Source organism: Xiphophorus hellerii, chromosome 9 (assembly GCF_003331165.1).
Source record: "Xiphophorus hellerii strain 12219 chromosome 9, Xiphophorus_hellerii-4.1, whole genome shotgun sequence".
Taxonomy (NCBI): Eukaryota; Metazoa; Chordata; class Actinopteri; order Cyprinodontiformes; family Poeciliidae; genus Xiphophorus; species Xiphophorus hellerii.
In genome coordinates, this window is record NC_045680.1 from 4840992 (window position 1) to 4868895 (window position 27904).

At 37.1% G+C, this 27904-nt stretch overlaps 1 protein-coding gene and 2 long non-coding RNA genes across 6 annotated transcripts; 2 read left to right on the top strand and 1 right to left on the bottom strand.

Annotated features, from left to right (window-relative positions):
* Positions 1-1727: 1727 nt before the first annotated feature.
* On the top strand, positions 1728-13772 carry LOC116726323 (uncharacterized). Its single transcript, XR_004340583.1, has 2 exons — positions 1728-1926; positions 13415-13772. It is a non-coding gene; the product is annotated as an uncharacterized LOC116726323 (long non-coding RNA).
* A 477-nt stretch (positions 13773-14249) lies between these two features.
* Positions 14250-27514, bottom strand: ushbp1 (Usher syndrome 1C binding protein 1). 2 transcript variants are annotated; one of them, XM_032572988.1, is made up of 14 exons: positions 27294-27514; positions 26344-26567; positions 26119-26258; positions 24768-24931; positions 23903-24091; positions 23563-23819; positions 21780-21920; positions 21598-21686; positions 21405-21522; positions 21093-21327; positions 19053-19208; positions 17981-18078; positions 16466-16588; positions 14250-15101 (listed from the first exon to the last, which is right to left on the bottom strand). In XM_032572988.1, the coding sequence occupies exons 1-14, from the start codon at positions 27297-27299 to the stop codon at positions 14936-14938; spliced, it is 2106 nt and encodes a 701-aa protein (XP_032428879.1). In that variant the 5' UTR covers positions 27300-27514; the 3' UTR covers positions 14250-14935. The 2 variants fall into 2 exon arrangements, with proteins under 2 accessions (XP_032428879.1, XP_032428880.1); XM_032572989.1 differs by having other exon boundaries at positions 26344-26470; positions 27294-27512.
* Positions 15013-20850, top strand: LOC116726322 (uncharacterized). Of its 3 annotated transcripts, none has more exons than XR_004340582.1 (3): positions 15013-15126; positions 18790-18915; positions 19022-20850. It is a non-coding gene; the product is annotated as an uncharacterized LOC116726322 (long non-coding RNA). The 3 variants fall into 3 exon arrangements; XR_004340580.1 differs by having other exon boundaries at positions 19037-20850; XR_004340581.1 differs by lacking the exon at positions 15013-15126 and adding an exon at positions 16509-16620 and having other exon boundaries at positions 19037-20850.
* Positions 27515-27904: the final 390 nt, after the last annotated feature.

Below are 27904 nucleotides of genomic sequence, written 5' to 3' on the forward strand. Positions count from 1 at the left end.
GTTTCGAATGTAAACTGAAGGTTTGAATTGTTTATACAAGTTATTAATCACATGCAAAAACACTGATATATGACTAATATTATTGGTGTATTAATGCTTGTCATTAAGGAAGACAAAGTATCATAACTCAATGGTAATTTTACAAAGAAATTCCTCCCTTCCTTTTAATTTCTTGTTTTTGCTTATTTAATTTTCCCGCTGTAAAAATATTCACTTCAAATTCACAGTAAACATTAGTATTTTAAATTATTAAATCAAATTTAAAGTCTGAAAATATGTAGGAACCTCGACCAAATTTTTTAAAAAAATATAATATTCAAAGTGACATATTATTTCAGCAACAGCACAGATTATTGTTGCTTCTATATTCTAAATAAAACCGAGAGGATCATGTTACGGTGGACCTCTGGTATTTGTTGGGGTTAGAGATCAGCTACCCGTAAATAGCTGAAATCCGCAAATACTTGAGCCCCTCTTTAAAAGCAGCGGCCTACTTTAATAGTTCAAGCACAGAGTATATCTTAATCAGTCCCTCCAGTATTTCTCAATAGTATTTTTCTTTCTTTCAATCAAAATCACCGATTTTTTGGTCCTACTTTTGAAATATTTGTCCTGAATACCTTTCACTTTTTCAACTCAACATAGTCATTTTGAAACATATTTGAGGTGCTTAAAAAAGTACAAGTGACTACATCAAAAGTAGTGTTTTTATTTATTGCTCATATGTGCTTATCTGTGACGGTAAATGTGATTTTTTATTTATTTTTTTTTTTGTTTCTCGCCATATTGATAACTGACTGACTTGACATCAAGTAAGGCTAAGGTACAAGTAAAAAATACCTCAACCTGCAGTTAGCAGCCACTTAACGCCATATTTCTGACATTTTAGTGGAAAATTTGCCATAAACGCAATAAAATGCAGGAATCTGTTGATTTTGCGTCAATTTCCACTCGCGACACCAGGAAAACTGGAGAGACTGTAACTTAACATGCATTAATACTTACAATGGACCTTACCAGAGGGGCCGCTTTTCATTGGCTGATGCCCATTCTACGTGGTCGCGTGCGTGGCCGTCTCACAAACACACGCATGTTCCTGAAGGTATTGCTTTAATATTGAAACCAATATCTAGATTAATCAAGCTTTATTGCTTTCCTTCATTAATCCATGAGAAAAAGTTTATCAGAAAAGTGTCAAACTGTTGATTAAGATATGGATAATTGCTTAATAGGCTAGATTTCTGCTTCAACAAACAATGTCACAACAATAAAATAAATACAATATGTAAAATTTGAGGAATGTCCCTTTTAAATGGAAAAAATAGAACATTGTACTACTGACTCACAGGTCTAACTGTAATTTGCCACATGAGTCACTCAGCCATCGTCTTGGCGGTTGGCAGAGCTCCTGCTCTGTTTTCTCTGCCGAACCTGCAGCTTTGTCTTGTGAAGGTCTCCGTGAAAAGAGGAGGTCAGAATAAACAATCAGAGCCTCCATCCAAGGTTTAAAAATAACAAACTCCAAAGCTGGAGAAGGAGGAAAAAAAATCACAGACAATCTGAGTTATTCACTGCCTCTCCCAAGCTGGTTTAAAGAGCCTCTGTGTTCACCAAAAAGTGTTTGCTCATCACATGTTTTTACAGGAACCCCCCAACCCGAATGACAAAAAAACTAGTCCCTGTGGGCTTTAAAAGAACTAGTTTTCTCTCATAAAAGCCAAATAGCCAGAGAGTTGGATGTTGATTAAAAAGCTGGCAGGAAAGGAAAATATTTCACTCTTTTTGTTGTTGATTTTCTTCTTTTCTTCCGCCTTGTAATGTGAGCATTTGGAAACTTTAACCCACATCCTTCACAGCAGGACCCTTTGAACATGGTTAGACCTTTTGTTTGACTAAGAGGTTAACAGGGAACCCTGCTAAGCTGCTGTAAGTTGAATTAGTATTTTCCCTTAAGCTTCTCTCTGTACGTGTTTTACCAGAAGTCTGACCTTTGTGCTGCTCTTATTTCATAGATCAGGTTGTAGATCGAAACTAAACTGCACAGTGGAAGTAGTAGCTATGTCAAGTCACTTGTGAAAAAAATGCAGATTCAATGCAAAGCAGAAGCACAAAACCTAATATGCTGTGCAAGAAAAAATAAAAAGTAAAGAAAAAATAGAATCATAGTGCTCAATGAGTAATAGAAAGTTTGATTTCCAGTCACTTTAAATCATGATTTCAAAGACCTGTAATTTTAATTTTACTGATGTCATCAAGAATATTCAAGTTGCACATAAATCATAGTTTGGTTTGTTTTTGTTTAGCTTAAATCAAGAAAAAGAAATAAAAGTGTTCAGTATAAAACTGAGAAGAGGTTTGGATAGATTTTTTAAAGTTAATAAGACTGTATAGACATTTGAGAGTCTAAGGCACTTTAGAGTTGTTTTGATAATTTGATAATTATGTTTTGATAATTAGACATTGCAGTGTAGGAGATGTACTTGAATGCACCATTAAAGCACAGCTGTTGAGAAATCCCCTCTGTGTCACCTGGCTGAATGTTTCAGGGAGCTGGATTTGGATTTTAGCTTGAAATCGTATCAGGTGATTCAATTAAGTCCAGAATGTGGCTGTTAAAAAAATTATTGCTGCGTGAGAAAACCTTAATATCTCCAAATATTTGAATTTGAATATTAGAGTTTGGTGACTTCTAAGAGTCTTTTCTGTTTTGTTTTTGGAGTCACTTGTTAAAGTTGCTCTACAGAATGTTGCATTATGCCATTTGGGTGAAGTTGTGCCAGAATTGTTTTGGATTCCTTCATCTATTCTGCTGAATTAAAACAATTCTGCAGAGAAGAATGGACCAAAACCCCTACACAGTGATGTAGGTAACCCAGTTATCACAACTGCTTAATAAATTTAAGAGGAAATAACTTTTCACATAAGGCCAGGTAGATTTGGTTTTGGGTAGCTTTTTCCCCCTTTAATTTGTTAAATCATAATTTTTTTTCCAAGTTATTTTTGAATGATGTGAATTCTGTTGTGATTTGATGATCTGAAACATCAACACTGTGACAAAAATTATTAGAAATCTGTAAGAAAATACATTTTTAGTGCAAATTCTGTGCTGTAGTTTCAAGAGTACCAAACTAAATCCCCATTGTAGTTTTATTCAATGTTTGAAAGACTCTCAGCATTATTCATTAGCGATTAAAAGCAACTAATGACTAAAAATAAATCTGGTACTTGTGACGCATTAAAATGAAACTAAAAATGTCACAAAGAGTAACATCTTATTTAATTCTTTGACATTCTTGGTGCTTAATACTTTGACGACAATTCACACAGACGTGTATCTTATTTATGGATTTCTCTTTCTAAAGTTAATTTAAGCTTACGTACACAAAACTAAACAAGCAAAAGTGAGATCAAGTTATTCCGGCTGCGTCAGAGTTTTTTATGTTTACAGGAATCTGAACGAGTAACTCAAAGGTCAGATCTTTGACTTCTGAGTCGTCATGTGTTTTTGTCATCTGGCTTGTTTGCTGTGTGAGGGTAAAACAAGAGAGTTGGAGCACATTCCTGCCTATGTAACAGCAGAACATGTGCAGCTTACATATCTGTAGGTCTCTTTGTGTGTGTGTGTGTGTGTGTGTGTGGGGGTGTGTGTGTGTGTGTGCGCGTGTTTGCTCTTTGAACTGCAGGTCAGGAATGCAGCTGTTCTCAGCGGGAAGTCGACTGTGGTGGGGTCTGTACATTCTCTTCGCTCTCGACAGTGAAGCAGAGTAACCTTCTCTATGTTAATCTGAACAAATCATTACATACCTACACAAACATTTAAATTATCTCAAACTTATCTCTGCACATCTCCTTTGGTTTGTAGCACTTCAGAATATGGAGAAAATACTGGATATTTAACACATAATCGTAAGTGTTAATAATAAATCTGCATTGTTGTTGGTATGAACTACATCCTTCATAAACCAGGTGGAAAACGACAACACTAGAAGGTCAACATACTTAAGGGTGACATATGAAAAACATTACCCTGGCCCTGAGGTTTTATTGGAATGTTTCCCAGTAAAGCAAAAATGCAGGAACTTTCAGCAACTGCAGAATCAGGATGAGGTGCAACAGAAAATGGCCAAATAAAATAAATATCTGTCATTAAAATAAAAAGAAAAATCAAAAAATAACATCCATGCTGGTGTATGTACAACTTTACTATTGCACAATTTTTGTCTGTATTAGTAAGTAGTCTGTCCTTTAATGAACAGAGACATGCATATTTCGTACATTTTTAATTAACCACATTCTTCTGAACTGGAGTAATTTCTAATAACTTTTTTATATATAATTTTGCCCTTACAATACATGATTTTTACTTTTTATTCTGTCTATATATAAATTATATTCTATCTTGTTGTCATTGCTTGTCTCTTTGTTTCTGTTGCACAGAAATATCCGCATTGCCTGACAGTAAAGGATATTTATATTCTATGTCTTCTATTTCTATTTATAGATAATTAGTTACATGCTAAATGAGACAAAAGTTGCAAAAAGCAAAAAAGTAGAAAAGAGAGAAAGCATTAAAGTGCTGCAAAATGTTTTAAGGTAATAAATGAACAAATAAAAAAAGCTAATATTAACTCCACTATATAATAGTTAGTGGCAACTTTTATAACCTTATATGTTTTATATACTATTTATGATTTAGGTCTTCCATCTGAATGTATTATGATTCAGTTTATTCCCCTTAAGCAGAAAATTCAGAGTAAATGTGATGTAGAGCTGTGTATTATCTGTGTAGTTATGGTAACTAATTTTATATTTGTAATAATATGAGCTAGCAGGAGGATGTAGATATTAAATAAGAGAGTCCACAAGATTGAACCCAAGATAAATCTTTAAGATGCTGTTTGTTCATTATGCTGCAGTATGTAACCTTTATGAAAAATATTATTTTTTAATAATTATTGAAACTGTCACTATAATGTGACGGTATAAGACAGGTAATCTGTGAAAAAAAATCAAGATCCTCTGCCTTCTCCCAGTGTTTCCAGTGCAAACAGCAGAAATACATCACTTGGTCAGAAACAACCATTCAGAGCCAAGAGCTGTCAATCAACACTCGTTCCCCTTTCTCTCAGCTACGCTATAACTTCTTTCCAGTAGCAGAGCCTGTCATGAATTTTCAGGCTAGTTAGTTTAGCCAACAATGACGACTGATAAACAGTTTTTCTGAAGCTTTCAAATGTTTCTCTGCCATTAGCACAATGAGCAGTGCATACAGCAATAAGACCCTCCTGATTGGCAGCGATAAGACCCGCCTCCTGGCTCTGATTAGTTGTTTTTGACTGGAAGCTACATTTCTTCAGGCTGCAATAGTAGCTCAGGGAGAAGGTGGAGGAGCTCGACCTTTTCACACATTGTTCGTCTCATATTAAAATGTCACAACGTGGTCACAGTTTTTAAAAAATATGTTAAAAAAACTAAAATCACAATTTTATGAACATAATTTGCGCAGCCAGGCAGTTCATTAGGATTTACCTTTTAGTTTAAATAAGCTATTACCTATTTTTCTTACTTATTAGCCATGTTTAGTATACCGAATGGAGTAAGTCAATTACAGACAACATGCTACTGATGCCCCACCTGCTACTGAAAGTATTTAGGCTTACATTAGCATTTTGGCTAATTTTAGCTTATACACTCATTTTAACATACTGAATGGTGCAAGTCCATGTTAGGCAAGATGCTTGTGACTTTCCACACGCTAATGACTACTATTTAGCTTAGCATTGATGCTCATGTTTAGCATCAGAACGCTGGGTCCAAACCGACGGGCACACTTTGGCAGGCCCCAGTTAAATTTCTTCAGGAATTTTCTGGTTAGTTTTTATTGTTTTCTAACAAACTACCGCCGATTTTACTGAGAATAAATTACACACAACTGGCTTCTTTTTCGTGATTTGGCAGCTTGTGAAGCTCTGGTTGTTTTTTAGTGCCATACTGAAAGGAGATGAAAACTTTGAATACTTTTTGAAGGCGTTAATAGAAGGTGAAAAATTAATCCATTGATCAGATTTTTGATGGCTTTTGAGCCCGACTGGTTCTTTAGACATGGAAGCTGTGAGAGTAATTGGACTAATGTCTCCATATACAACAAACCCGACCACTTTCTCTTTGATTCCCTAAATCAAAGCTGGATCCATTTTGTTGTTGTTTTTTGTGTGTCAGATGGACTTGACTTTACTTTGAGCTTACCTTGGCGGCTGGGTTATGCTGGGAGCTGCTTGTTTGCAGGTCTCATCTCTCACCAAATGTTAGTTGAGGGTTGCACACCACCAAGGCTTATAGAAACCTGCACAAATATCAGATTTATTGACTTCGCCAGAAATTTCTTTAGTTCTTTTGCACAAGTATCTAAGAGCAAAAAATGTCTTGCTACATTTTCTTTTATCAAAGTTGTTGAGACAAAAACTCTTTCATCATATGTACATTTCTCCACATTCCTGCAGGTAGTGTTTGTATTATTAGCTGAGCTATATATAACCCAGAGGGAGAAACATTTCATGTTTATTCACCATACAGAGAGAGAGGCGTAAGGAGCGTTTCTGAAACAGTTCCTCTGACAATGGATGAACTGCATGAGTTAAAATGCACAAGAATTTAAAAGTGGGGTTAAAATTTAACTCTGAGGAGTAACTCTGGGCGAACAACCAACAGCACATGACTTTGTGCTCCTTCCTCATTAGACCCCATGCCCTTTGACCCCAAGGCCAGAAGAAAAATCATCTCTCCTCTCTTCCCCCTCACAGCATCCTGCACATCCTCAGGCCCTTTGACCTCCAGCGAATGGCGGAGCAATCTAAAATAAACAAGGCAGTGGAACCAGGCAAGGAAAAACATCTGCTGGGGTGACTCCACAGCAACACGTGATGTCCAATCAATATTTGCCGTTCTCTAATACTCAAACCTGCAGGACGTTGGTGGGAAACTTCCCTTTCCATTGTCATTCAAACCAGATCTCTTGTCTCCACTGTTTGCTGAGGAGTCGATTGAGTTGTTTACAGTAGCAGCAGAACTTTTCCTGGATGTCTCTACTGTGCTGATGAGATTTCTGATTGAAAATAGCTGTAAAGGTTTTCACATCCCTGAATTGATTAAACATTTTATCATATTATGCCCACAAAAACAAATTGAAGGTGTTTTATTAGGATTTACAAGCTAGACCCCTAAGTCAGAAGTATCCAAAGTGTAGTTTGTGGGCTATTCGTGACCCTCTGGATGACTTTAGGCGGTCCCCCAACCTCAATTGGAGAAATACCAAATCTGTCCTGCAAACATAGTTGGTTGATGTAAATGGACACTTTTCCGTTTTTAGGGTAATTGTTTAAAAAGATAAATAGATTCCCATTTATTACCAAAGTTTTTGCATTCATTTTAACATTTGGAACTAAGATTACATTGGAGCCCCATCTTTTTGTGTTTTCACCTTTTCCTAAATTTTTCTACGGACTGAATTTTTTCTTCAAAAGGACAATAAAGAGTATTTGTATTTCTGTCAACTTGGATGTAGTTTATGCAAGGTTGTAAGAATAGATGTGCGTTAATCTATTTTATTTTCTTTCTTCCATTGCTGACATGTTACAGTTAAGCTCAGAATATCAAAGACTGAGTGTGATCGGACTGATTTAAGGTTTTTTTTTTATGTTTGTGTGCGATTGCATGGGGCAGCTCTCATCTTAGACTTTGTGCTCATATCAGCACGTAACCCCTGAAACAATATATCATCTTTATGACACCCGTTACCTTCAAAGCTGTCATTCACTCAACAAAACATATGGAAACAGATTTAAAAATAAAACTCTGATTGCATGGGTCATTTTCACTGAAAGTCAAAGAGATTTATGTTCCAAAAAAACGCTACATAGAAAGTAATTATCTGGCGGGTTCATCAGAGTTGTTGAAACAGTTACTAATCACAAGTTTCCAATGTTTCCTGTTGAAGGTAAACCTTTCTCCCACTGACATTTTCAGACAAGGACTTAACTGTCTGCACCACCCAAACGGTTTCCCTCTGTTCCTAATCAGCCTCTCTCTTCTCTCCTGTAAATCTGCATCCAATCTGTTGCTCCCAGTGTGTGGCCTTTGTTACACCAGACATTGCCTCTAGGTCACATAAGATGCTTAGGATGACAGAAAATTAACCTAATCAGCTCAGTGAACAAGACTCAAATGCTCTAACAGAATTAGGTCGAGGCCCCTCCTCCTGCCGTCTTTCCCCGTTCTGAACACCTCCTCTCTGTAATCTACTGCTCTCACGCTGAGATGAGTGACCTCATTAGGTCTTCCTCTCTACGGTTGTTGGGATCTTCTGTAAGTTTATCTCCCTAACCGGCAAACAGAAGCGTGGCTTTGTTATCACAAGAGAACCCGGTCAGGAGGTTATTTAACTTCAGCAGCGTTTGAATGTAGGTCAAACGGTGTAAAGCCAATGAGAACACATTGTGCAAAGAATGAGGGAATCTGTTTTTATTATTATCTGGGTGTCAAAGTTGAGTAGTAACAAGTTACTAGGTACTTGTTTAAGATATTACCCAACTTAAAACAGTTTAAAATAATGTATAAAAGGTTGGCTTTTGATTAGTATAGGAATGAGGACTAGAATTGAATGGTAATTAGAATTACTACTGTTATGCAATGTGCTATGTAATTAATTGGTTGTTAATTGTTATTGTTTTAACTGGCATTTTGTTTGAGTAGATGAAAGAAGTTAAAAGGGAAAAAGGGGCTGGATTTTATAAAAGTTTACCTCTGTCCTTTTCAGATAAGGAACTGATGAATAACTAGCAGAGGGTTTATTAATTTAGGTTATTTATTTAGTTGATCCTGCTTTGTTGTATTTCCACTTGCTTGTTTTGTTACTACAAAGGTCTTAAATAATCTAATAATAATAAACATTTATTCAATTACATTCACTTTTAAAAAAACAAAAAACTTTTAGGAGTATTTATACTGCATTGTGCTCTGTACTTTTACTTGAGTAACTTTATTATAAAGTATCGCTTCTCTAATTTGAGTAAAATTTCTTGATACTTTACCCACCAAAAATTCACCAGATACAGACACACACCTGCTGTTTTTGTTAAAGTTATTTAGCAATTATTTTCATTTTGGTCCTTAAAATACCAAAATTTCCAAATAAGTTTATACTTTGGTCCATCTGATTATATAATTTTTATGTCTTAAATATTGTTTTGATCAGTTATTCAGTACTTCAGTGGACATTTTACCAAATACTTTTTTACTCTTGACTAATTTCTTGGATGGCTACTTTTTACTTTTGACTTACTGCTACTTTTATTTGAGTACAGTTTCTGGGTATTCTGCCACCTCTACTGGGGGTTCAGATGAACAAACAGTAAACTGGACTGAACTCATAACACCGATTCTCTTTACAGGAAAGGTCAGAGCAGACTCGACCTGCTGAGGAGATCTTTTGGAGTACTTTGAACGCTTCTGAAGGCATCAGCCATCTTTTTTTTGGTGTTTTCTGTTGGAGATAAGCTGCTGTAGAGCAGCTTATCTCCAACTGAAAGGAAGTGGTTAGGTAAGTTAATCAGAAAGTCCAGCTCTGTCCTAGGATTCCCTCCAACCCAGTACAGGTGGTTAAAGACAGAAGAACTCTGGATAAAATGACATCCCTGATGGACAATGTTTCCCACTTGTTAACTTGTTTACTGTAAATTTAGTGTCATTCCAGCTGATGTTACTTTCAAATAGTTAAAATAAAATGGCACACTTAAATACCACTTTGCATTTCAAAGTCCAATTTTTTTTGTTTTTTTGGGTTTACTCCTCCTTTAAGGTTAAACTCATTAGCCATAACAACACCAGCTAATTACAAACAACGCTAAAGACAGTAGACATGTTACACTCATAGGGAAGTTGGTATTGGGGGACTCCAAATGAAAATCTGCTTAGAACCCCAAAAAGGGTTGGACTGGCCCTGCCTTAATGTGAGGGGTCTAAAGCAAACCATTGTCGAAAGAAAGCAATGGAATGTACTGTTTACAGTTTAAATTAAAATATTTAAGCTTTTTGCCAACATGAAAAATTTTAGCATTTGTGGAAAACTACCACCCTAAAGACACCATCCTCACAGTGAAACATGGGGGTGGCAGCATTATGCTCTGTGGGGAATTTTCTAATTTAATTTCCCACTTTCTTTTTCATATTGACCAATATTTTAATCTAATTCTCCCTTCAACTCTTAGAGGTTTTTAAACAGTGTTTTCTCCCTAATCCTGGATGTGAAGCGAGCTCCAACCTGCTCAGAACTTTATTTAATCTAATATTGAAACATGATCTAATGTCAAAAACAATTTTATTCCCAGCATACACATTTCTTTAAGCATCTGTGTTGGCTTGCTGCCAAGCTGCTTTGCTGATTGTCACTTTCCTAGATTAAAATCGCTTTTTTTCCCTCCCTCTCTCTCAATCTTTCATCAAGCTGATGAGTTTTGGTCATCAAGCAACTTTCTCAGTCAAATATCACGCATACATACCATCCTGCAGCAAGCATGGAAATCACCTTACATGGACTTACATGCAACATGGTTTTACTCTTTATCCTCCGCTCCCCGTGTCCGTCCGGCCTGAGCTGTTTGCTCTCATTATCTGAGTGGGCGAGAGCACAAAGCGGATGTGCCCGGCCATTTGATTGAGGTCAAAGCCTTTTTTTGGTGTGTGTGTATGTGTGCTTTTTTTTTGTTTTTGTGCCTCTTGCACCCCTCTCCACCCTCCTGACCTCTGCTTGGGTTGACTTGTGTCGGAAAGCTCCTAAGAGCGGGGCGATCGGGTCATGGCGGCAGCGCAGAGTGGATGGATAAAGAGCAGAGGAGGGGATGAGCGGGGATATAGAGTGGCTGTGACAGGTGAGCTAATGGCTTGGAGAGAGGACGCTTTCAGGCGGTGATCTCTTGATACAGCTTACAGCGGGACGACTTATTAAAATAAGGGATAAATGCAGAGAGCAAATGAGTTGACCTGAAACCCAAAGGTCGCCCCCTTCGACTCACCTCCTCCTCCTCAGTGTGTTCGTGTCTGCAGGCGTCCACCCCCACACTGATTGACAGCCACTGCCGTTATCTAATAATGGTGTGGGTATTTTTCCCAGGCTTTATAAAACTCTGCTGTGCTGAGAGGGGGGAGTGAAAAATATCCTGAAATATGGAGCTCAAAAGAAAACAGAGCAGATTCTTATAGACGCTTGCTTATTAAAATGAAGACTAGGAGACAACTTTATTGTTGGAGCAATGTGTTTCAGTCTGTGGCCTTCATTCGGGTCTTTACTAAACACAAGGCAGTTTAAATAAAAATAAACTTATTTTTAAATGCATCAACTGAAACCCAGTGAGTGCAAACCTTCAAGGAGAAATTAAAATTGAGGCTGAAATTATTTCTACCTTTTTCTTTTCATTTAGGAGTTCACTGTGTGCTGGCTTTAGATATAAATCATAAAAAGTAAACTTTTTATGCTGAACTAGCATAGAATAGAAACAGCTTTTATTGTCAAAGGAGAACATTCAGGTGTGACAGCAGCAACAGGTATAAAGGTTCACATGTCTTTATACCTGGTATGTGAACCAGATATAAAGTGTTGTAAACAACATATAAAAAACAGGATTAGCAATAACAACAGTGTACAACTGAGTCTGAACACTTTTTCAATGAAGTCCATTATTTGATTATTTCTTTTATTTTGTTTGCAGTTTAAAGTGAACATGTCACATGTTGATTTAAACATGCTTTGAATGAAAGAGAGTTGAAAAGAATATCATGTACTCCTTTAATTTTTTATCATAGGCGCTCTTCAACTGCGATTATCCCTGATGTGTCTGCTGTGTCGCTTTGTCTTCATGATGCTGCGTTTTCTTTAATGCTAACTTTTTTCTTTCAATTAAACATTAATGAACTCTAATTAGGCAACATCTAAAGGCTGCTGTTTGTGCTGGAGAAGTTTTGGGAAGATGAACACTGCCAAAGTATGTCCACACTTTTCAGGTTTCTATTTTAAAAATCATGTAATATTTTAAACTCTCATTTATATGTGGCAGGGTTTAATTTTAGTAATATTATAGATGTGAATTTTGTCAAAATTTGTTTATGTATTTACTAACAATAACCACCAACTTCATTTTCTCTCTTGTTAAAATAAATACAGTGACCCAGAGTGTGTCTGTCGTGAAGTCAACGAACGTATTAGGGCTACATAATATACATTTATACACTATATTTGTTTTGATCTCATGAAATTTAAACAATATCATGAAGTTTAAGGATGTCATGAACATGACAAAATGTGGAAAGCTACAAATACCTATGCACAATACTGTAAGTAAAAAAAGAAGTTTATATACTTTTAAGATTATTTTGTATCTCAGGCTTTAATATAAACAATCCTTCAATGATCTGATAAAACAGAAAACATGTTTTTAATTTTTAAAATATATTTTTATAATAACTTAACCAAATTATTTGGATTGATTGAAAATTTTCCGTGCACCTCTTATGACATGATACTTCAGTTTTCCTTCACTTCTCACTTTAAACTTGTAAAATGTTTCCCTCAAAAGGCCATTTTTGTCGTTATTGTTTCGCCTTTGACTCGAGAGTCACCCAGAGGTTACAGCAGCCATGTTTTCCACCAACCTTTGATGAACTAAAGAGCTTAACATAGATCTTGGAGAGTGGCAACATAAAATTGAATGATAATTGCATCATGCGCTCTAATGGCAGCCATTACAACAATAGAGTTGGTGACCTGGAGGTATGGGATGAGAGGGAGGAAAGGCCCTCTGCGCTGACCTCCGCTCAGGAAAGGGCAAGCTCAGGCAACAGTCGGGGCGTCAGAGGCCCCGCCGCCTCGTCTGCCACTCCGAAGCTTCAATTCAGTGCCTGACACACCAGCCAAGCATCGCTGTGACCCTGTGGGTGTGACACTCAACCTTTGCCTTAACCTCCTGAACCGCCGGTCACAGCTGCAGCGCGAAGGTCAGGGTGCAGGGTCGACCAAGGGGGGGATTGATGGGTGAGAGATGAGCTGGGAGAATATGGAGGGGCAGGAAATTGAGAAAAAACACTGGAAAATGGACAATTGAGTGAGAGGCAAAGAGAAGGTGATAGAAGAGAGGAAGATGTGCTTCACTTGCAAAAGATTAGAGAAATTCAGTCAATTGGTTGTATCTAAAGAAAGCAACATATTTTCACATTTATTTATAATTCCTACTGTCAGAAATACTAAAGGTCACGGATCTACCTTTAATTAAAAAAAAAAAATTACTTTACATTTTTTCTTTGCACCCCAGTAAATGTTTAACTGTAATCTGCAGCGGGAAAAAGTTTTTTCTCTTTCTTTTTTTTGCAGTTTGGTTGAGTTGACCTTTTAACTGAACTGTCAAGCGTGAAAGGCGAAGAACGTGAGACCACGGAGGTGCAAAGAAGACAAATGGGCTTGGCGTAACATTTCGTGTGAAGATCAGCCATTGTTGCGGGCCCCACCCCCTAACGCCGTTGGAAGGAAGGTTTTTATGGGAAAACGAACATGTCCGCTGTCACCTACCTCAAATCATCTGACGGTTCATTCTTTATTTAAACTGCATGACAGTTTTATTTAATGTTTGAGTTTTGCTATTTCAAACGGTCAGCTCTCTTTGTTGTGCTGCTGTTTTATTTTCCACATAGGCTCAATAAGACAGATGGTACAACTGCTACTGGTTAGAAAAGATTAAAAAAAGAAAAAAATCTCCTTTTATGGCAGTAGTGTAGCTATAGCTGAATTAATTAAAATACAATCTCTAATTTGACTACATTTCTAGTAAAAACTTTCTTGAATGAATAAAAATCAACAATACCAGGGCTTTGTTGTTCAAGTCTATTTAACTTTTTTGCCTTAAATTAAGTGACTAAGTTTCTCTTTTGGGATATTTATATGATTTAAAGAGAAACTCAGTTTTCTAAGACGCTTTTCAAAATAGGAAAGTCAAGAAAAGATGCCATTCAAATAGCTTTTGATACGTGTTATTCGTCAGGTCAGGTAATGGCAATGCAAAAGTATTTGTCTACAATAATTAAGCAGTTTTGCACATGCTCACAGGTGTTTGGATTCAGGTGTTTACAGATATACTCTATAATAGGCTGCAGTTTCTACTAAATACCTACTTGTACTAATTAGATGTGAAACAAAATGAACATTCTTGCACTGTACAATAATCTTTCTTTTTTATTTTCTTTATATATAATATATAATGTACATACACATACATATGAAGAGTGCTCCTTTTATTCTTTATTAAAGCACATATATTTAAACTTAATGTCTGCAAACTGTGAGCACTTGAAACCAAAATCAAATTTGTTTGTGCAAAACATTTTGGGCAATAATGGTGATTCTGATGCCAATTGAAAGTCTTTTCTGTCCTACCATCCTGAACATAAACATGTGGAGTTCTTAATCATTTGAAACCAGTATTATGCAGAAACATATTGGATATAATATGCATGGTGGAAGCTATATGGTGCTGTGGGTCAGTTTCTCTACAAAATGGGTTGGCCTGGATTTTTTAAATATATACTATATGTATACTTCAAACAAAAAATGGTTGTGATTGGGTCCTTTTAGCAGGATGGTTGGAAAATCACCACAGAAATGGTTCATTAGACACAAGTGAGTTTAACGCCACTGATTTATAAGAAATATTTGCAAAAAATGATTCATTTATTTGAAGGTTTCCTTCCTGTAGTTTTACCAGTAATCATAGAAGTGCTACAAGTATTATATAAGAATAATTGTTTTTTAAAAACATAATTTATACATCAGGTTTGCACATGAAGCTTATGTGAACAGATTATGCGAACAGCTTATAGCTGCTACGGATCTATCTTTGTTTTATAAAATCGTCTCTTCCTTCCTCCACTCCGCTCCTTCCTCTGCAGCTTTGGCTGCTTCACTCTGGCTGTGTTGACTCTCCATCATGGCGGCAACCTTCTGCTCCAGCCGCCACACCTGCTCCCGATACTTCCTGCGAATCTGCCTGTAGGAACTCAAGGCTTTACTGGAATAAAGCCATCAAAATCTGGGTTAGTTCATTTATTTCATTCAACCTTTAGGTAATTTGTATTTATAATACCAACCTGATAGGGAAGGGCAACACATAGGAAGGGGAAAAGACAATATTATGTAGTTTCACAGTCAATAATCACATTTAACTCTTCTTATGCCTTGAACAGTAAACAACACTAAAAGTATAAAATAATAACACTTAGTAAGGTTAGGTAATATTCTTACCTCATTAAAACATTTTCATTCTTAAACTGAGATACACTTAAAACAAATTAAGTAGTAAAATTCAGCTATAACATGTATAGGCATCTGATAGTTATTTCTTTATAATGTCTTTAGAATGACCTATATGAAAGTACACAGTATTAAACCTTTCTCCAATCCTTTGCTGCAGTGTAGTGGAAAGACTGTTTTCCATATTTTGATTTGATTTCTGGAACATTGTGCAAAATATTTTGAGCAGAACGAGAACTGATACTTATAAACAACCACATGCCAATGAGACTTCCTTTGATTAATTAAAGACGACCAATTACGAGAAAAACACAAACTGCAGTGATGTGTAAGAAAAGGTTATAAAACGTATAGTACATAAAGTTTCTATAGTGCGGACATAAGAACATGCCTGTAAGAAATATTTATATAATCAAACTTTGGCATAACGATCATCTATACAAAGATTTTCCTTGCAGAACTAATAAAAGATGATCACCAGCATTGGGTAGTAACTAGTTACATTTACTCAATTACATTTACTTTTTACTACGCTGTACTTTTACCCTGACTTGAGTAATTTTAAAATAAAGTATCTCTACTCTTGAGTAAAATTTCTGGATTTTCTACCCATCGAAACAAACATGTTTAAACCAAAATTTCACCAGACAGACACCCCTGCAGTTTGTGTTAAAGTTTGACAAGTTTTTTAATGAAAGAAACTGATAACTTTATATTTTGTTCCATTTGATTATGTAATTTTTAAATATTAAATGATTGATAATTTGGTTACTTTTCTATTCTTACTTGAATAATTTCTTGGATGGATACTTTTTTCTTTTTTTTTTTACTTTTACCTGCGTAAAAATATGTTAAAGTAGTGCTACTTTTACTTGAGTATAATTTTTGTCTACTCTGCCCACCTCTGATGATCACATATGATACAGGATGTTGAGTTCGGACTTAAATTTAAGTTGTGAAAAAGACAGAGAATTATCACGCCAAATTCCCAGACATTTATATTCAGTCATTTGCTGAATTACTCCACCATCCCGGTTTGTAATGGTTGGGAGTAACAGTGATTCTAAGTAAGCAGTTTGCTTAAAGTGAGCATTGAAGCAGTGCGTTGCTGTCGATATTTACCTGTGTGCCTGTGTGAGGCGAGCGATCTGCTCTGCGTTGTCCTTCCTGTGGGGGGCGCCGTCTGCAAGAGCCGAGTTCATCGAGTCATGGACCATGGCCAGCCTCCTCTTCAGGGCTTGTTCCCTGGCAGATAAAGAAAGCAAGTGGATCAGAAGGTAACTCAGTTAACAAAAGATGTTTGCTCACAGGAATAATACAATCGTTAAGAAAAGAGTTATTTTATTTACTTCATCCTTGGCCCGACAAGGAGTGTAATTTAAAATAAAGCGTTTATCTCTCAAGGTTAGAAGAGAAAGAGGAAGGTCTCTGGAGTATGCTTTATGTCAAAGTCTGTTACCTAGCAACAGAACAAAACCCAGCATCACCGCTTATCACCTTTTTTTATTCTGGGAACATCACTCCAAACAATAGTTTCCTCAAACAACAAAAACTGTGCTTTGGAGAGATTTTACTTCTGTGTATTTTATTGGGATTTCATGTGATAGACCAAACAAGGCGGTGAATAATCTCCAAGTGGAGGAAAAATATTACAAGGTTTCCATATTTGTTTACAAGATGCTGAAAAGTGTGGTGTGAACTAGTTTATCTTATAATTCTTACTGTCTAAAACCAGTGACCTTTATAAGCCTACTGCAGGAGTGTCCAAAGTTCTGTCACTCTTAAAAAACTAAATTCACAAAATATTTTATTGAGAACCTTTTTTTTGCGGCTCAACAACAAACTAAGCAAGAAATATTTTAAACAAAGAATGTAAATTGTTGTAGATCCAAAATTTCAAAAAATGATTTTGCATGAAAGAAAGGTGACCACTTTACTAATTTAGTTTGGGGTCAACAGAAGAAAACTAAAAAAAAGATTTAGTTTATTCCCAGCAATAAAAACATGATTTAGGGCTCTCTTTGTTTGAAAAACTTTCAAGAATGTAATTAAAAGCAGATTTGGGTGTACCAAAGTCTGCGTTGATAAATACTTTGTGTTGTTTCTACATTTTTTGTGAGAAAATTTTACTTTGTGGGTAATAGTTTTGACCTAATTGAAAAATATCTCTGTCTGCATACAGCCAGCTGCGTAGTGGGACAAATTTGTATCATTACGTCATACGAGCTGCAAAAAATCGGTTCAGGTGCCGCAAATGGCCCCAGGGCCGCACTTTGGACACCCCAGGACTACTGGTTTTGTTCAGTTAGACTGCAACATGAAGGAAAATTATAGATGTGGAGAAGCAAGGGTTAAGCTTTGAACATCTCACTAAGTAAAAGTAGGCCGATCAAAAGTATTGATAATATCAATACCAAGTCTGTATCAGTATTGGATCAAGCTTGATAAGGTTGATATTTTGGTTTCAGATTCTTGAAATTTGACTTTATTTTTGTACTGTAGCTTCTCATCTCTGAATAGAACAGAAATGATTTCTTGGTTTAGATTTTAAAAAGTACATATATTTTATTATCTATATAACAGAAATATAACAGGAAGCCATTAAACTCTGGTCGTAGACATGCGATCCGGTCTCACCTCTGTAGGACTGCCTGCAGCTCTTTCAGAATGGGTCGGGTCAGAGAACTCGTGGTTTCGCCGTCACTAACGGCTTTGGTAGCGTTTTCACCAAACATCTGAAACATAAATATGATAATGAGCAGAAAGAACGTCTAAAAACATCAGAAATAACAATTCAGAAGGTTTCCTGTCAACAAATCATTCCAGGTTCAGAGCAGAAATCTGGTTCCAAAACCCACTGGATCCATCCATCCATCCATCCATCCATCCATCCATCCATCCATCCATCCATTCATCCATTCATCCATCCAACTGTAGGTCCATCCATCCATCCATCCATCCGTCCATCCATCCATCCATCCAACTGTAGGTCCATCCATCCGTCCATCCGTCCGTCCGTCCGTCCGTCCGTCCGTCCGTCCATCCATCCATTCATCCATCCAACTGTAGGTCCGTCCATCCATCCATCCATCCATCCATCCATCCATCCATCCAACTGTAGGTCCATCCGTCCGTCTGTCCGTCCGTCCGTCCATCCATCCATCCATCCATCCATCCATCCATCCATCCATCCATCCAACTGTAGTTCCATCCATCCATCTGTCCATCCATCAATCCATCCATCCAACTGTAGGTCCATCCATCCATCCGTCCGTCCGTCATTATAAAATGATATTTGTATGTAAATTTTTGAGGAAATGGATAATTTAACATAATTTGTAATAAAGCTGAAACATTCTGTGAATTATTTCCTGAGTTGCTGTATAAAACTCAGAACTTGTCCTCAATGTCAGTCACTCATGCTGTTTTTTTCTGTCTTCTGACAGACTGAGGTGAGAGGTGCGGCGTGACTTCCTGCTGCAGGGACAGGACGGCCGAGCAGAAGACCTTGAGGAACTAAAATATCTGACTCGGCCTGGAGGGATTCTGCTTTGGAAGACGTAATTTCCCAGGTGGGAGAGCTGGATTTGAATCGGATCTCTCTCATGAGCCCCGACTCCCTCTTGGTCCTTTCACCTTGACTTTGTATTATTTGCTCTTTTTTAAAAAAAAATGAAGTCATCTTTGCTGCAGTTGGAGTCCTTCATACCTGTTCGGTCTTCCGATCTTCCACCTCGTCTCTGAGGTTTTCTGGGATGAAAACTCCAGCTGCTTCCTGCGACTTCTGACCCATTAAGCCCCATTCAAGACATCGCAGCTCCTTCTCCTTCAGACGGATTAAAGCTCGAAGATCTGACATCTCCTCCTGGACAAAGGCAGTCAAACCACAATCTATGATAAACAAGGGTAATTCATAGCAGCATAGTTTGTGTTAAGTGGCACAACTAAAAACTTTAATAGTTAAAGGAAGCCAGAAAGCAAAAATCGAATGTTATTTTTGACTTCGACAGTAGTAGAACAGCAATTTCTAGCTTTTATGACTGATTGCAGCTCCATTTAGTTTATAAATATAAGTGTTTCAATTCGTTGTGAGCAACCAAAAATATAGTTAAATATATTTAATTCTAGGATTCCTGTCTTTTAGTATTCATTAAACTGGTCTTATTGCAAAAGTGCTGTTGTAAAAGTGTTTTAGTGTTGAATATGTAATAAAAACTGCTGGCTGGTGATAGATTTAGAGCCCTGAAACTGAGCATATTTTCATAATAATCAGGCTGTAGACCAGATTTTTTTTCCTTTTTCTAACTTTTGCTCTTTAGTAATCATAAAAATATTTAAAAGATTAGACTGCTACTTGTAAATGTGTTCATTTTTAAAAATGTTGTTAAAAGTTTTGATAAGATGCAGCAGTAAATGAACTTTTCACAGCTTTTTGCTACTGTTTTGATCAATTTGCGCATTTTTGTGCTAAGTAGGTAGCCGAAAATGACACAAAACAGGCTGATGACAGCATATTTTTCACCAGTGTATACATTTAACCACTGAGCAAACAAAAACAGGGTTTACAGTTCTGTTCATTCTGTGTTTTTAATGAAATACAAACCGTTAGCTGTTGCTAAAAAGCTTCATTTATTGCAAAAACTGGACTCTAGAGATCACTGGATGTCCAAGTCAGAATACTGGTTTCCAGGTGAATTTTGTTGATTTTTTTTCCAATTTTGACTTTGGAATCTTTTAGTAGGAGTTTTAGCAAACCTATTAAGAGAAAAATAATGGAATTGGATAAATATAATTAGTTCGTTTTGCCTTGAAAGTTGGAGCACAAATGTTGGAATTACGCCTCAGTTAAATGTGTTGCTGTGGAAAGTCTGCTGCTAACAATTATTTGTAATAACAGCTTAAACAACATATTTATCCACACTGAAAGACAATCAAATTGTCAGAGGTGCTAATAAAGAGTTTTTACCAGCAATGTTCACTTTGTTTTCAACACACTGCAGTCATGTTGGAATTGAAATGCTCAGAAAAGTCTTAATTTGCAAGTTTGAGTTCTGTCTTTCGGGGAAGTTCTTGTTTAATTTTCAAAGTTTTAATAAAAAAAAAACAGTATTTGACAGTTAGACTGTAATACAGTCACATTAGAAGAATATTGGCACTACAAGGTTGACAAGTTATGTAAATGAGACTTATTACTCTTCTTTGCAGTCTGAACTCAACGTAATGCATAATTATAGAACCGTAAATCTTTGAAAAGCAGAAGTAGAACCTCCTGCACAACCAACAAGAATGCAGCAAGTGGTTTCTGGATGTTATGTAAGTCAATAAAAAAACTGTTGTATTTTCCAGCAGCCATTGTACAGCACATACAGAGGTAAAACCAGTAGAACAAACTGGAGCTCTGCTTGGGTTTCTATAGGTAATGGGTTGTGCCTACTGATCTGTGATGTTTCATTGAGAAGGTTTTGAAACGACTCATTTTTCCAGACAATAAACACATTAACTTATTACCAAAAGATGGCTGGATGGTTTTATTAATGGCTTGTGCTGTTTTTAGAAGAAGTAGAGAGAATGGAACAACAAAAACATGCAAATTATGAATTTAGTATAAAAGGTCCCCTTTAAAACTTAGCAATGGGTTTTGAAACTCAAAGCCAAAATTTGTTCTATGTTGTGTAAGAAAATAGTTTTTTGTTTTTGCAGCTAATAAAGAAAACTGACTTTTGTTAAAAAACAAAAACAAACCTCCTACCCTGACTGAGATCAGCTCGTGAAACAGCGATGCTTTCTCCCTCTTGCTCTCAGGAGGTTTGGTGTTGTCCTTCATCATGTGGCCCCATCTGGTACCGACCGGTTGACCGGTTTCTGAGCTCAGTCTGACCTCGGCTCCTGGACCTGGCTTTGCTGGGCAAATGGCTGACCGTTCCCTCTTCAGTCGCTCGATTTGTTGTCGGAGAATTGCTTCCCGGTCTGCTGGATCTGGAGTTCTGTGGCGTTAACAGATTTCGACTTGTTAATATATATATGCGTCTTGTCTATATTTCTGCATCCTGACAAACGTCACCTGTGCCTCGTGTGACTCTGGGTTTCCTCTGTGACTCCAGCTGTGCAGAAGGAGGTGGATAACTCCTCAGTTCCCATCTCCGGGTTCTGAGCTGATTGCTGCATGTCACACACTGGCTCTGGTTGGAGGAAAATGTGTGATTCAGAATCAAAGTATTTTTATTTATTTTTTTGGCATAAAACTTGATGATCACCTGCTGAGTGTATCTGCAGAGAGGGGCTTTGCTGCAGCTTGGCTTCATAAAGAAACAGCAGCTCGCCGTAGGCTTCCTCACACTCCTCACTGTCGGACAACAAACACAGGACAGAACCTCTACTCAAAATATTTGTGCTGGCAAGTTTAAATGTTAATGTGTCAGGTGTGGATGATAAATACCAGTATCTAAGAGCCATCTGCAGGGCAGAGCAGTCAGACTCCAGTCGGCACAGTTTCAGGCTGATCTGCTCCGAATCCGCCTTCCTTCGCTCCAGAGCCGCAGTCAGACGCTCGTTTCTGGCCTTCAGCCTCTCAATGCATCTGAGACAACAGGAGGCCGGATTTAAAGCTTTTAACTGGGTATGGATGATATATCGGCATTAACATCGGTATTAGTGATGATAGTGACGCTTTACCATGTCAGTATCAGTAAAACTAGGCCAATATTAACAACTAAGTGATGCAACTCAGGATTTGGGGAGTTTAAAGCAGAGAAGACACGTCAGCAGACATTTTTTCACAGTGTCAACAGGGAAATATAGACAGCTCTGGAAAAGATGAAGAGCCCAGTGCACCGAACCCCATTGAAAACCTTCTGGTTTTTCCACCAAATATTGATTTCTGAACTTTTCCTGAGTTAAAACATTTGTATTGTTGTTTTCTTTGCACTATTTGAGGTCTGAAAGCACTGCATCTTTTTCGTTATTTTGACCATTTCTCATTTTCTGTAAATAAATATTACATTTTTGCTTGGAATTTCAGAGACATGTTGTCAGTAGCTTATAGAATAAAAGAACAATGTTCATTTTACTCAAATATATACCTATAAAAAGTAAAATCAGAGAAACTGATTATTTTAAGTGGTCTCTGAATTTCTTCCAGAGCTGTAGATACAATATATGATATGCAATATTGGTAAATACCGGTTATTAGTCATATGAGGCTGTGGTGGATGCTCCTCCCACCACCACATCGTGTTAGTATTTTTTTCTTTATATTACATTACAGTTTATACGTTTAAGTTAGTTATTTCATTTAGACATATATTTTCTAATGGGTGCACACTTTATTTAATGTCTGTCTGAATGGTTTATTTACACTTGTCTTTTGTTTGAGGTGCTGCTGAGACAAACCAGCTGGAGGAGGAAACCTGGAACATACCATTTGTTTTTGAAAGACTGAAGGGGGAAGACTTGTTTCAAGTTGTTTTTATTTAGTTAATTTTGTCACTTAAATATTCATTTATTGTTTCTGCTAAGTAAGAGTTAGTTTTGCTTTATTTATTTCATAGAATGCTTTAGTTAATTTTGTATTTATTTGTTCTTTTGTTATGTCGTGCCTCCCTCATGTGGTAGATTTAGGTTACTCCACCCCTATTTAAGCAGCCTTTTGTTCTTTGTTGGCAGGTCAGTTTTGTTTGTGTTCAGTTAGAATTCAGTTGACCTCAGTTAAATTGGGCCCAAAATTGTTATTTATTCTTTGACTTATTTTTGCATTAAATCTTTATGTTTTGTTTGCTATTTTGGAATAATTAAATTGAATTTTTGCTACTTTGAACATTTTTTTGTCCTCGTTTGAGTCTGGTCCCTCACAGAGGCATATTACTGTCGAATATCGGTATATATTATTGGTGTTCCTAGAAAAAACAAACTTTTTGACAAAAAACAGCTGGGTGTTTTTTTAAGCATTTGGGTTCTTTTTAGAAGCAGTAAAAACCCAGAGCTTTTTTTTCCAGAGCTGTAGGCTATGTCATGCATTAACGTGACACACAGCTCATTAGTTGAGGCCTTTTATATGGAAGATTTCCCCAAATGTTTCACATGTTAACACACGTCATAATTCCTACATGTAAATCACATGTTCACATGTTTCTACAAGACCAACCAACCTGTCTTTCAGTGTCAGTTTACAGCTGCTGTTCAGTGTTTTGCTCTGGCTTGTTTCTGGTAAGTCTTGGTCTCACCTGTTCAGTCTGTCGGTCTCTGATTCCAGGCTGATGGGGCTGAGGCAGGGACTGCTTGGGGTTACGCAGCCCAGCGGAGTCCCGTCCCCACCCAAAGACAGAGGAGTCGCAGCTCTGGAGGTTCTTCTGTGGAGTAAAGGTGAACCGGGGTAGGAAGGAGGCGGTCGGTCCGGACTGAGAGCTCCTGAAGGAGGCCGATATGAAGGAGAAAACCTGTCAGACCTCCAGGCCTTGTGGAGACCAGCCAGGTGGAGCACCTAAAAAATCCCAACTCAATTTATTCTGATTCTAAAAACTGTAGAGTTAAAGCAATGAAACAAGACAAAAACATTTTCCCCACCTTGTTTTTCTCATCTTCCAGTGAGTAAATGTTACTTGGAGCTCTCTGCAGCTCTTCATTGTGACTCGGCGTGTTGTTCCTGAGAACAGATTCGTGTTTTTCCAGATCCAACAAGTCGTTCAGGTTCTGGTCCTTCGGCATTCCCACAGAACATGAAATCCCAAAGTCTCTCTCCATCTCCTCCAGCATCTGCAACCAGCGGAATATATTTACAAAACTCACCGGTATTTATTTAAATTCACGGCTGTAATAACAAATATTTCAAACAGAGGTGGGTAAAAAACCAAGAAATGTACTCAAGGTAAAGTAGCACTACTTTAACGTATTTGTACTCAAGTAAAAGTAAAAAAGTATTTGGTAAAAAGGCTACTCAAGTAACTGGTCAAAACATCAATCAGTTAATATTTAAAAATTACATCATCAGACAGATCAAAATACAGTTATGTGGAAATTTTTTGGTATTTTAGATCAAAATGAAAATAATTTATATCAATAACACAATTACAAAACAATTCAAAAACAACATTTCTTTAAAAATGAGACTTAAATAAAAACTGCAGGTGTGTCTGGTAAATGTTTGGTTAAAACAAACTTGTTCTGGATTCAGTGAAGTCACTCACAGAATATATACTGTAGATATATACAGTATATAAAGTAGAATATCCAAAATATTTTGCTCAAGTAAGAGCAGCAATATTTCATAATAATGTTACTCAAGTAAAAGTAAAAAGTAAATCGCAGAAAAAATACTCCACATTTCTTTCAAAACTTTACTCAACTAAATGTAACTGAGTAACTGTAACTAGTTACTACCCAGCTCTGATGTCAGGTTAAATGTTAGAAATGTTTCCCTGCAGTTCATCACCTGTGTGGCTTTGGTCCAGTTCTCCTGAGCTGCTCTCAGGTGCTCCGTGTCCTTGTTCTGGTCGGAGGCTGTGATTGGAGCGGCCCACGTCCTTCTGAAGCTGATCGAGTCCTCCACTGATGATAAAACCTCCTGCAGCTGCGTCCAGACGACACCGCCGCCCCCTAGCGGGTAAAGAGTAGAGGTGCAGTAACGTTTAAAAACCCTCAGCTCAACTTTATGAATCTTTAGCTCAAAGTTAGGGGCTTTTGTAGTAATAACTTTTTACCAGAAAGGATGTGGGAATGTTTTTATGTAAAAGAGACAAAACTAATGAGTTCTATAATAGGCACAGATAGTATTTAATATTTTTCTTTTTAGCCGTTTGGGGTTTGCTTTGTTTTTGTGTGACATACTTTTCTTTACAATAGTAGTTTTCTAATGTTCAAAGCCCTTAAAAATAGAAATAAACTTATTTCTGATGCTTAATTTCAAGTTTAAAAAATTTTATAGAGTATTTTATAGTTATAGTATTACAGTATTTTATAACTGTAACTGTGTGTGGAACCATTTTTGCTCAAACTACTCTCTCTGTAAGAGGATCCACAATTTGGAACTCACTCCCTGTTAATTTAAAATCTATAACCAGCTTCAATATGTTAAAAAAAACCCAACAAAACTCTGTCTATGAAAAAACCCAGTGTGGAATCCATATCTAATGTTTATTTTTTATTGTCATGTTTTTAATTCCTTCATACTGATTAAAAAAAATACTAGTTCCATTAGCAGATTATTTTACTTATAACAAGACATTTTCCCCACGTTATAAGTGAACTAATCTGCTAGTGGAGCTAATACTTTCTAAATCAATGTTAAGGATTTAAAACAACCTTCTGTATCTTGCTGAAATTAACTTGTATGTTAATTTTGTCTTATTAGATACTTGCAGTACAAACTAAATCAGAACTACTTGGTAAAATGTTGTGTTTTTGCAGCAAGAAGGTCTTGAGCTCAAATTCTGACTGAACTTTTCTGCCTTCTTCCTCCCACAGTCCAACATCATGTCTGTTAACTGGTCTCTTTACATTCCCTTTGGGTGTGACTTGATCAATTTATGATTGTTGTGTCTATACAGTACAGGGTCATGAATAGGTAAAAAAGTCTGTTGTGTAAAATGTAAATTTTGTTTTGGAAACTAACTTCAAACTGACTCAACAGCATTGTTGAAAGCATTTGCATTGCTTTCAGTTCCTGAAATTCAAATCTGTTTTGTTGTTCCTCATTTACATTTCAATGCATTTTACTTCACAAAGCTGGACAGCTTGACATATTTGTTCCTAAATCAGTCAGAACAGCAGTTCCTCATGCCCACCTTGGTTGGTTGTTGGATGTTTGGATGCGGCAGCAGAAGCAGAGCTGCTCTCTGGGCTCCTTCTGAGCAGCCGGTGAGACAGAAGGTCCGGAGGAACCAGAGGTCTGGATGAACGTGGCGGTCTCATGTCTCCTGGATCACTGGAAGAGTCAACCCCTCATACGAGTCATACTCCGAATCATGCATTATCTCTGAAAGAATAATTTATTCAGGAACTTTACTCACCTCGGAGCCTTTAGCGACCCCATCTTCTTGTTTAGATCAGCGATGATGCTGAGCAGGGTGCTTACTTCTGCTTCACACTGAGCCACCTCTGCTGGTGTGGGCTCATGGCCAATCAGAGGCTCAGAGGCTTCAAGGTCAAAGGTCACAAAGTCACCATGGCTCAGCACATCCTTGTTAAACAGGGAGCTGGTATCAAGGCTGTTACATCTGCTTCTTTTGGAATCCTATAGAGACCCAGTCAAGAAATGACCTTAAATATTTCAACATTTTCTTGCTAAATTATGACTTTTTAAGACTCAATCTAAAGGGTTTGCTCATGCTATTTGCTTTGGATTAAAAGTCTGTCATGAAGCTGGCATCAAACTGGTAAGCCATTGTTCAAGGCGGAAAAGGAGGAAACCAAAAACATCCTGAGATCCAGCTTCCTCCCAACAAACATTTGCAGATCACACCATCTATTGTTTTCACTAAGATTTTCAGATAAATACCCACAGCACAAAACAAATCATTGTAAACTGCAAGTAAAAAAAACTACTTGGAGAATATCTAGATTTCACACATGCATATTTTAACTGCTTGAATTCCAACATATTTTTCTGCTGACCAGAGAGGACAGCATGTTTCACATTCCTGATCCCTGACTTTCAAGAACTCCTCATCAATGTCAGAGGCTATCACTGCATCTCAGGCATTTATTTCTTTTGCCAATTAAGTGGTGACATGGTTCTTTCACTGACATGAGTGTGGAAAGTAGCAGAGGAAAATATTTACCGACTCCTCAGTTCCACAACAATTATCTTTCAAACATCCTGCCAAGAGCTTACTTCTTAAAACAGCTGGAAACACTTTAAACAAGCATCTATTAAAGTGGAACTTGGTTACTTTACTGTACTGGCAGTGGAACGGATTTAATCTAAAACCAAACAAACATTTCAGCATGACTCACTTACCTCCATCTTTCTTGTTTTTGATGTCTCCAGAGTATTACAATCCTTAACATTTGGGGAAAAAACAAAACAAACAAAAAAAACGTGGATATTTTCTTCTTGGTCCTGCTGTTTTGTGCAGTAAGAGGCCAGAGGTCAGTCCCTGAGCGAAGGCAGCAGATTGCCGTCCTGCTGCATGTTTGTCTAACTCTGTTAACTGTGATGAATGAAGTCAGTGGGAAACACTCAGAGAGAGATCCACACCCATTCCCCTTCACTTTGTGTCCTTTCCTGTTTTGGTCGCAGTTAGTTTCCATGCAGTGTCAGCTCCTGTCTGGGTCTTTGGAAATGTGTTTTATACTTAAAAAATGGTTGTTAAAGGGGCAACATTAAGCATTCACCTGCCACATATTGCCATTTTATATCACAATCAAGAAACTATGTTACCTTTAGTTGTAATAAAAATGTTATAAATATGAGACTTTGAGCTTTTCCACTGCAAAAATGTGAGTGAATCCTGAAAAAAGGCAGAGGATTAATATTTGGAAAAATACCTCAATCCCACTTTTTCGTATGATGTGGAATTTGTGATCGTGTGAGTATTTTTCTTCCACAAGTTGTGGGAACCTTATAAG

Bases quoted from the DNA above. Each gene is read 5' to 3' on its own strand.
- ushbp1 (XM_032572988.1), bottom strand. The intron at 23,820-23,902 runs GTGGGGAAAATG...GGGATTTTTTAG, and splicing joins TGGAAGATGAGAAAAACAAG to GTGCTCCACCTGGCTGGTCT. The intron at 21,687-21,779 runs GTATTTATCATC...GTTGTCCGACAG, and splicing joins CAGATGGCTCTTAGATACTG to TGAGGAGTGTGAGGAAGCCT.